Below are 10,990 nucleotides of genomic sequence, written 5' to 3' on the forward strand. Positions count from 1 at the left end.
TCTTCGCTCTAAGGTAGGCATTGTAGTGCAGTGCGCAACAATTCACTAACAATGCCGCATTGACATTGGTCTACGGAGTGGTTAGTTTACAATGAAGCATGCTGGGATGCCAAATTGCGAAATAGCAAATGGTGCTCCATAGATGAAAGGCTATTTCAACTGGTCTGCCACATTTCTGCCATGGTAATCAAAACATTTAAAAATACACATAGGACTTTCTTGAAGCGAATGGATAGGAAGTGGCTTGAGACTTGACACATGAAGCACAGGAGTAGAGATATGTGACATTCACATGTAACAATGATAAGATCGAAGCGGATTTGCCTCCTTTCAAACTTGCGTGACGTCTTGACAAGATATAAAGGCTTTCATGTTTGAGATGTGAATTTGCTGTTAGAACAATCTGCTGACTTATTTCTTTTAAAATGTCATCGGTTAAATTGTACAAGTTATGCTAGTTCAGGGCTCTAAAGCAGCTGCTCCGTTGTTAGAATTTCACTATGTTTTGCTACTGTCCGTGTTTCATGTAGAAGTCTCGGCAACTCACGCGGGTTGTATGGCTCGAGGACAGTGACGAGTGGCACCTGTAGAAGACTGTAAGAAGGCTAGACGAAGTTAAGGATTCGAGGTGGATACGATGGTAATTGTTGCAGGCATGCGGTAAGGCTACCCGCCTAGTCTCCTCCTCAATGCTCAATTCAAGGCTTAATAAACATTTAGGAGTGGTTATCCTACTTACCATCGTGGATTTAGTTAAGCTTGGATACCACCTATATTCGTCTTGGACCACAGTGATCCCAAACCCTTTGATGATGTCAAGTCTTCATAGGCAAAATATTTCAGCTTCACGTTCAGCGCCTCTGTTGCGTGTGGTATGTCCCACTGTGGAAGGAGCTCCTTCACTGATGGTAGAATCATGACCTGGTACAGCGCAAACGGTCACACTTTTGGCCATACCAACCTCTATGTAAACGTGCAAGAGGAATGACCCAAAAGTTCACTTCAACGTTGTACTTACTTTCCACAGGGGTCAACCAGAGGATAGAGTTCAGAATGGATGGAAGGTGATTCGGGAACAGAGTCCTATGGAACTCTTGAGGTAATTAATCAAGTAATCTGCTAGTCACACTCTTACAATACAATCTATACTCTGTCTTTGTTATTTAACTGATTTCTCAAAATTTATATATTGCTAACATTTTAATACCAAATGCTAGATGCCAAAATGAATGACTATGGAGAAATTACTCAGTCAAGGCATCTCAAACTGAATGTGATTTTGAACTGCGAGAACCAGCGGGCAGTAGTGGAAACTACCTTGTACCAGAAATACTGTCGCGAAAGGTGTGAGCGAGAACGACATGAGGCTTACATTGGGTGGCGGCCACAGATTGGGAATATGGCCGATTGCGGGTCAGTTGAGGACCTTCTCCACTTCCTTCGTTGTCTGGGTTGACACACACGCTGATATCAACAATCTTGAGAGCCTTGTTTCTCGGCACACCCATGGCATGCTCCTCTCCTTCCTTCTTACCACAGCCAACACACTCATTCTGCAAACCTAAGTCTTTGAAAATATCAAACTAGTGGGTGTTTGATCGCCTTGTCTCAATCACCACCACTGGCCAGATGGGCGCTTATTGGCGCCATTTACATCACAGTCTCCAGGCTAGCCAACTTCTTTATATTGTCGCACTTCGAGATGTTGATTCGCCAGAGCTGTAAGTTCGGCCTTTAATTTCACTAAATGTTAAAATGGTAAATCCACTACTTACAGATTGCTTTAGGAAGCCCATAAAAGGGCCTGGTATTCCGTCCTTTAAAATGAATGATGTGGGAATTTTAGGAGATGAAGATTACCCTCAAGACCGTAATGCGATTTTGGCAAGCGGCTGTTGAAAATCATGCATTTACAGAGAGGACGAATGGCCAAAATGTCACTTCCGAAACACGATTCTCGTCAGTCCTAATTGTCAAATTCACCCGAGCTTCGAAATTGAGGGGTTATATCCCAAATACGCCCTCAGCACAGGAACTGCAGTTCCTAATGAGGCTGGTAGGTTGACATTTTAGACACTTTAACTCATTCCCTAGCTGTACTGTCAGTGGTGACACCGGTTTGTCCAAGTCAAAGATATCGGATGAATTGTTTATGATAATAATAATGCAGGACAATGCCTACATACTAAAGCGGAAATTACAATCGAATATCTTGTGATATTATTTCCTGTTAGCAAATAGCATATCTTACTGTCAACTTGATAGTTTATCCACAGCTGAACTAGGAACATTTTTGCCGTATTTCAAACAAAGTACACTGGTTGATGGTTAGTGACGTGAATGAATGGGGTAAATAATTCAAAACAGCGTAGCAATTGGCATTCGGCTTGCGAGTCATCCTCGGTGCTCACTTTGACAGGTCTAACTAATTATCTGCAAAAAATGGACATACATACATACACTGCACACACTTTTATTTCACTAAATTGAAGAATTCACTTCTTCACTATCCTGTTTAGTTCTACTTGTGCAATTCCCAACCCGTATGACGTGCATCAAAGTAATTGGACAAGCACCTGTATACGCAAATCTGGCTGCTATATTTCTTGGAAAATTAGTGTCATTGCACTTGTGTATTTTCAGAAGATACCATCAACACCACCACCACTTTCAGTGACATTCACCAATCAAATTTACTGACCGACATCTACTGCAAGGCAGTGCTACGGGAAGCAGCGCGATGTGACGCGACTGGAATAGTGAGAACCACTGACTGTTTTAAAGAAGAGTGAATTTGGAAGGATTGATATAAACTGCAGAGAAGGAAATGTGGCGGGGTGAGCCAGCAGCCTCAAGCATTTCCAGCCAATCACCCATTTAAATACAAAAGCCGGAGCGACTTAGCTTAATCTCGCTGGTCGGACGTGAACCAGAGATTTTTCTTGGTGGGTACTCTGGCATCAGTTCTCCCTTTTCCTTTCAGCCTTATCACTAGGGCATTAAATCCACCACTTTCATCATTTCTAAACACCTCCTCGCTAATCCTTATGAACTCCCTTCTATTTTATTCATTCCTTTGATTATTTAGAGGTGTACTTGTCTCATCTATAACATTTCGATGTATGGAATTGGGCTCTTATGTGATGTGAGTATTTGGGACCTCAATTCCCAGTTCTTCCTGCAATTGTTACTGCAGTGGTAGTAGCAGCTGTCATTAGACATGACATGCATGTCAGATTGCAGTGGATGCATTACAGTGTGGGTTTGTATTGTCGCTATCCTTTCTGCGCGAACCGGCAGCTATTTTAGCTACAGGAATAACTAGCCTTAAGTGGCTTCTAGAATAGTCAAATTATCACCAACACTGCAAATTCTACATTCGTAGCTTTTTATGTACTGATAGCCTGATATGTAATTGGGGTGATTAAAGAATAGCATTAAGAAGGTGATTTTAATGGGGATAACATGTACAAGCTAGAAATACCGCCGTAGTTTGGAGTTTCTCCATGCTCAGTATTCTCTCCTAACCACTTATAGCATCCAAAGTAATCTGGACTTAGCAGAGGTTTAAATACGTGTTGAATTTATTACCTACTTTAACACAAAAAACATTTTATATATTTGGGGTGAATGCTGTAAATCTTACAGAAAATTAATGCTCCTTTGGTCAAGGCACCTGTCCTGCGGCCTTTCAAGTACCTATCCGGTAAACTATACAATTATTCTAACTGCGCATCGAGGCTCTGTTAATAATAGAATTGACGCATCTTTGTTTTCATCCACTGAGCAGTCTGCAAACTTATCCTTCCATCTACTTATGCATCCACTCATCTATCTACTCGTTCAGCAAACATGGATGCATCAGCCTCCCTGCGCCTACCGATGGGCTATGCTTGAATGGATGTGGATTAACAGTGGCCCTTTCACGAAATTTTTACACTGCCTTAATGCACCGTCAGGGGATGTGTTGTTGATACACGTACAAACAAATAGTACATATATCCTGCATATTTTAGGCTGCACAATACACTTGCATGCTCATATTCACAGTCATCAGTACAACCTATGTTTTATTTCACCCAACATAAACGTGCTGCAAATCCAACATTTGCATAGCATTTCCCGTTGTGCACTACAATGCAGGATTCTGCTAAGGCTCCACTGAGAGCAGCCAATTGATGAGAATGGAGAAAACAAAACTTCTAATGCATGTGATTCATGCATGCTGGAATTGCCAAGACTGCTGCAATTTTAGGTTCGGGAAATGAACGCCTTGAATATTGAAAAAGGAGTGAGATATCAGGGGGTTGCAAGCACTTCTAGCAAATTTGTCTTTGGAAGCCCTTTACTTCTACTCAGAAGCTTAAGTCATGCAATGCATTACCCTCCACAATAAAGATATTGCCTGTAAGTTATGCAGCAATCTCCAATGTGGGGTTATTTTGTAGGCAGCACATGGAAATAGTCTAGTTTCTTAAGTGTAACATGAGATTAAGTTGTCATTGATGACTAAAGGTGAGATTTATTCTCAAAACACAAATATGTGCATTTCGAGTCAAAGTTAATGTTGGGTCCTTATCTATCACCAGTTAATATCATTGACTGACTAGCATGGGATAAATTATAGCGATTTAGCTTTTCATTGCTCTAGGTAGCAAATAAAATCCATTAAAATGGGAATGTTATCTCACTGAATTAGTGAATCAAAATGCTTGCAATCGTCACTTTTTTAGTGCTAAATATATTCCATTCGTTGTTACCGCAAGAACGAGTCATCCAGGTATCGACAATTTAAACAACCAATTTTAGGATGCAACAATCAGCATAAATAACCATCCCTGGGTAAGATTAGAAGCATTAAATTAGTAATGTCTTTGTAAATAATTTTTCCTTTACTAAGATTTGGTAGCCTCTTGTGAAAGGAAAGCTAAAAGTCTCTAAAATTTACTGGTAGGTTAGCCAGAAGAGTTTGAACTATGAAATCGAGTATCTTGACAAGTGGGTGTAGCGTCCCGAGACTCCCTGAAGACGAAAGAAGACACAATACTCGTGCAGAATATATATATTTGGCACGAAGAAGGTGTCTGGGCTATTGGCATGGCCCAAAAGGCCAGCCCACCCAGCGAGGCACAAGGGGGCTAGCTCGAAGTAACAAAAGTGGCGCCTCACCAGAACCGAGGGATAAACCGCTATCGCATTACATGTGACCAAGAAACGGTGGCCCTAGTATTGCCCAGTCTTTCTCAGCTTTGTTTGCTATATGCTTATTTTACTTTGCTTATAATGCATCCAATTTTCTGTTATTATCTGTACTTGTAGTTTGAGGGCATCCTTTTGAACAGTTGTGCTTAGGTCTCTTCAATATGACGCTGGATCCGGTAAAGAGGACGCTGAGTGATACGAAGTTGGGCAAGGCTGATGTCCATGCGATAGTGTTGGTGGGTGGATCTATGAGCATTCCAAAGGTGTAGGAGTTTCCGCAAGTTAAACATGTCCAGTGTCATGTGGTGCTGCGTTGCTGGCGGCCAATCTGACTGGTGACGGGTCGGAGACGATGCAAGATTTGATGTTGCTAGAAGTGACGCCGCTCTCACTGGGAGTGAGATGACGAAGTTGATAAATAGCACCACTCAAATCTCGACAAAACAGATGGACATATTCACCACGTGTTATGACAATCAAACAAGAGCTTGGGTGATGGTATATGAGGGTTAGTATGCGTTGACGCACAACAACAACCGGCTGGACGAGTTCCCGTTGTCAGAAATTCCATCGGCACTGGTTCATGTGCCTCAGATTGAGGTCACCTTTGATATTATGATGAAAATGGCATTCTCAATGTGTCAGCGGTGGAAATGTCGTCGGGGAAGCAGAACAGCATGATCGTCACCACCAACAAGGGTTGTCTATTAGAGGCGGAGATAGAGCGAATGGTGAATGATGCGGAGAAATTGAAGCAGGAAGATGAGAAGGCGAGGAGCAGGATGGCAGTCAAGAATAGGTTAGAAAACTGCAGAGACAGCATAAAAACAAAACTTAGAGAACGATGAAATAGAGCAAAAGTTAACCTCGCAGTTTAGACAAAATATACTTACGATGTGTGAAACGATGATCAGGTGGATGGACGACGACCAGCAGGCCACTAAGGAGAAGTGTAAACTTTTATATAAAAATTTGGAGACCCTGTACAGCTCCACTATGGCGATGAGGAATCTCGGTTCATGAGCACGACGATTTGAAATGTGTAGTGGACAAATTTGCACATTAAACCGTCTTCCCTTCATTCGACTCCGTTAAATGCGATGTGGTCAAACTTGGAATTGTGCTGACCTAGGCTTGATCATTTAACCCTAATCAAACCCCAATCTTTGGTGCATTGTTAATCATTTTTATTTTGCTAAACACTTTAATGAGCAATCATCGGATCCCTCGTGTACTCACCTAGTTGCTAGCTTGGCTTCAGCCTTCGAAGCTATCAAAGAGGCATGCAGCAATCACTCCATAATTGGCCTTGTCAGAACGTCGAAGCTTAAATCACTCACTTTTTCACTGCCTTCTAAGTACTAATGGGCAATCGTTTTTTTAAAAATTAACATGATTTCATTTTTTCAATGCATAGTATCACCTTGATGCTACAACAGCTTGTAAACTCTCCATGAACGAATGGTGCAAGGGTCACTACTAGCTGAGGACTCCACATACACTACTTGTTAATCATGGAGATACCGCTCAAGAGGTCCTCAGCAGCATGGGCCGAGCCGAAGTCCACAGCACACTGACTGACCATAGCGTTATGAGGGCTCGCCTTTAGTACCACCACGAAGGATTTGTGAGCAAATATGCCGATACTCATAATGAGGATAATAAGTTTACCACCAAATTTGGTAGTGGTAATTTGGGTCAAGGAATGGGACGTCAAATATAACACCTTTGACAGGAATTTTCATATGAGGCTTTGCAAACACATACAACAGTTAGCCTGCTGCACGATTGTGGATTAGCGTCGAGTATTACTTCCAAAGCCTTGGCAAAGATGAGGTTACTTTTAGCGTTAATATGTCCTCTGCCAAATAAAGAAATGGACCAAGTGCTTATTATTTGGGATATAGAGCTCTCTCCTTGAAAGTCATTACGAACCACTGTCATAGCCAGTGTTTGGTACTTATATTCAATGACTATGCACACAGTATAGGAAATGGTGAATTTTGTTTGTTTATGACGTAGCCACTTAAGACACCGCCATGAACGACATGACATCCGGGCCATGCCACTTTCGACACTAACATTATGGCTGCTTCCGACTTCAGGAGATAGTCGGTGCCCTTCTGCCTGGCTGTCTAAAGGGGCTAGGAAATGTCTTTTGTCGTCTGTCTGTTGGAAAGAGGCTTTAAAAATGGTGCGCCTCTAGAAACTGTATGGGATTAAGCGATTCACTGCGCTTCTTATTCTCATGAAAGTTTCTTATCTCCTCGCAGATCGTAGATCACTAGTGCTATTGAGAAGGTTTTGTGATCTGAATTTTCTTCGTATCACTTTTTGATTAATCCAATCATTTCACCAAATCAGGTGCCTGCCTGTTGGGTGTTGATTGTGTTTGGATGATTTATGCCTTTCCCCATGAAGGAGGTATGCGGTCGAAATAAGCTCAAACGAAAATATCTGTCGTCCACAACACCTTCAACCATGTAAGCACTCAATCGGTCTGGCGACCATGTACCAGGCTTGTAGGTGGCCTTGTAGCCCTTCATTGCACAATCGTATACGTCGGTAATGAGGACGCTTTTAAACGCTGGGCTGAGGACAGACGCCAAAAGAAGAGGAGGACTCTGTCCGCTGTACTGGGTCATGTGCACAGGTGGAGAAGCAGAGGAGTGCAAAGGTGTGAAAAGGTGATAATTAAGGAAATTTGGAAATAAAGATATCCATGATAGTAGACAAGGGAATCGAAAAAGTTTAAATTGAAAAGCGAATGAGAATTTGAATGCGAATGCAGTGAGAAAGCACCCACCTGTAACAAAAGTAGATGGAGGAAATGAAAACATCAAGGAGTCCATGCTTTAAGGTCAACTTATGCCTTGTCTATGGAATTGATGGGCGCTTTTGTTTTGCTTTGACATGGTCATTTCCAGCTGCGTCTACTTTTCCCACAGATAACTTCTCCACTGCCGATGTATGTACACTTCCCTTCACGGAAGAGCAGTGGTATCTGCAAGGCGACAACACTAATTGAAAAATGTAGGTCGTGACTTTAAAGTTCTTGACTCCAAAGTCACTTTTCTATGGAGGCTATGTAGTGCTGATGGCTCTTTAAGGTGGCCCACGATCTTCAGACTGAGGACCGCAGTTACTCAGGGTGCTCCATAGATGAAAGGCTATTTCAACTGGTCTGCCACATTTCTGCCATGGTAATCAAAACATTTAAAAATACACATAGGACTTTCTTGAAGCGAATGGATAGGAAGTGGCTTGAGACTTGACACATGAAGCACAGGAGTAGAGATATGTGACATTCACATGTAACAATGATAAGATCGAAGCGGATTTGCCTCCTTTCAAACTTGCGTGACGTCTTGACAAGATATAAAGGCTTTCATGTTTGAGATGTGAATTTGCTGTTAGAACAATCTGCTGACTTATTTCTTTTAAAATGTCATCGGTTAAATTGTACAAGTTATGCTAGTTCAGGGCTCTAAAGCAGCTGCTCCGTTGTTAGAATTTCACTATGTTTTGCTACTGTCCGTGTTTCATGTAGAAGTCTCGGCAACTCACGCGGGTTGTATGGCTCGAGGACAGTGACGAGTGGCACCTGTAGAAGACTGTAAGAAGGCTAGACGAAGTTAAGGATTCGAGGTGGATACGATGGTAATTGTTGCAGGCATGCGGTAAGGCTACCCGCCTAGTCTCCTCCTCAATGCTCAATTCAAGGCTTAATAAACATTTAGGAGTGGTTATCCTACTTACCATCGTGGATTTAGTTAAGCTTGGATACCACCTATATTCGTCTTGGACCACAGTGATCCCAAACCCTTTGATGATGTCAAGTCTTCATAGGCAAAATATTTCAGCTTCACGTTCAGCGCCTCTGTTGCGTGTGGTATGTCCCACTGTGGAAGGAGCTCCTTCACTGATGGTAGAATCATGACCTGGTACAGCGCAAACGGTCACACTTTTGGCCATACCAACCTCTATGTAAACGTGCAAGAGGAATGACCCAAAAGTTCACTTCAACGTTGTACTTACTTTCCACAGGGGTCAACCAGAGGATAGAGTTCAGAATGGATGGAAGGTGATTCGGGAACAGAGTCCTATGGAACTCTTGAGGTAATTAATCAAGTAATCTGCTAGTCACACTCTTACAATACAATCTATACTCTGTCTTTGTTATTTAACTGATTTCTCAAAATTTATATATTGCTAACATTTTAATACCAAATGCTAGATGCCAAAATGAATGACTATGGAGAAATTACTCAGTCAAGGCATCTCAAACTGAATGTGATTTTGAACTGCGAGAACCAGCGGGCAGTAGTGGAAACTACCTTGTACCAGAAATACTGTCGCGAAAGGTGTGAGCGAGAACGACATGAGGCTTACATTGGGTGGCGGCCACAGATTGGGAATATGGCCGATTGCGGGTCAGTTGAGGACCTTCTCCACTTCCTTCGTTGTCTGGGTTGACACACACGCTGATATCAACAATCTTGAGAGCCTTGTTTCTCGGCACACCCATGGCATGCTCCTCTCCTTCCTTCTTACCACAGCCAACACACTCATTCTGCAAACCTAAGTCTTTGAAAATATCAAACTAGTGGGTGTTTGATCGCCTTGTCTCAATCACCACCACTGGCCAGATGGGCGCTTATTGGCGCCATTTACATCACAGTCTCCAGGCTAGCCAACTTCTTTATATTGTCGCACTTCGAGATGTTGATTCGCCAGAGCTGTAAGTTCGGCCTTTAATTTCACTAAATGTTAAAATGGTAAATCCACTACTTACAGATTGCTTTAGGAAGCCCATAAAAGGGCCTGGTATTCCGTCCTTTAAAATGAATGATGTGGGAATTTTAGGAGATGAAGATTACCCTCAAGACCGTAATGCGATTTTGGCAAGCGGCTGTTGAAAATCATGCATTTACAGAGAGGACGAATGGCCAAAATGTCACTTCCGAAACACGATTCTCGTCAGTCCTAATTGTCAAATTCACCCGAGCTTCGAAATTGAGGGGTTATATCCCAAATACGCCCTCAGCACAGGAACTGCAGTTCCTAATGAGGCTGGTAGGTTGACATTTTAGACACTTTAACTCATTCCCTAGCTGTACTGTCAGTGGTGACACCGGTTTGTCCAAGTCAAAGATATCGGATGAATTGTTTATGATAATAATAATGCAGGACAATGCCTACATACTAAAGCGGAAATTACAATCGAATATCTTGTGATATTATTTCCTGTTAGCAAATAGCATATCTTACTGTCAACTTGATAGTTTATCCACAGCTGAACTAGGAACATTTTTGCCGTATTTCAAACAAAGTACACTGGTTGATGGTTAGTGACGTGAATGAATGGGGTAAATAATTCAAAACAGCGTAGCAATTGGCATTCGGCTTGCGAGTCATCCTCGGTGCTCACTTTGACAGGTCTAACTAATTATCTGCAAAAAATGGACATACATACATACACTGCACACACTTTTATTTCACTAAATTGAAGAATTCACTTCTTCACTATCCTGTTTAGTTCTACTTGTGCAATTCCCAACCCGTATGACGTGCATCAAAGTAATTGGACAAGCACCTGTATACGCAAATCTGGCTGCTATATTTCTTGGAAAATTAGTGTCATTGCACTTGTGTATTTTCAGAAGATACCATCAACACCACCACCACTTTCAGTGACATTCACCAATCAAATTTACTGACCGACATCTACTGCAAGGCAGTGCTACGGGAAGCAGCGCGATGTGACGCGACTGGAATAGTGAGAACC

General features: G+C 42.1%; 2 protein-coding genes across 2 annotated transcripts; one reads left to right on the top strand and one right to left on the bottom strand. All coding sequences in view use genetic code 11, as the record gives it.

Annotated features, from left to right (window-relative positions):
• Positions 1 to 874: 874 nt before the first annotated feature.
• On the top strand, positions 875 to 1,565 carry EGR_07058 (Arginase; the record flags this gene model as incomplete). Its single annotated transcript, XM_024496307.1, has 3 exons — positions 875 to 924; positions 1,028 to 1,099; positions 1,328 to 1,565. 3 exons carry the CDS (start codon positions 875 to 877, stop codon positions 1,563 to 1,565), a joined length of 360 nt encoding a protein of 119 aa, XP_024349334.1.
• A 7,410-nt stretch (positions 1,566 to 8,975) lies between these two features.
• Positions 8,976 to 9,730, bottom strand: EGR_07059 (hypothetical protein; the record flags this gene model as incomplete). The annotated part of the gene is made up of 2 exons (XM_024496308.1): positions 8,976 to 9,124; positions 9,595 to 9,730. The coding sequence occupies 2 exons, from the start codon at positions 9,728 to 9,730 to the stop codon at positions 8,976 to 8,978; spliced, it is 285 nt and encodes a 94-aa protein (XP_024349335.1).
• Positions 9,731 to 10,990: the final 1,260 nt, after the last annotated feature.

Source organism: Echinococcus granulosus (assembly GCF_000524195.1).
Source record: "Echinococcus granulosus chromosome Unknown EG_S00068, whole genome shotgun sequence".
Classification (NCBI taxonomy): domain Eukaryota; kingdom Metazoa; phylum Platyhelminthes; class Cestoda; order Cyclophyllidea; family Taeniidae; genus Echinococcus; species Echinococcus granulosus.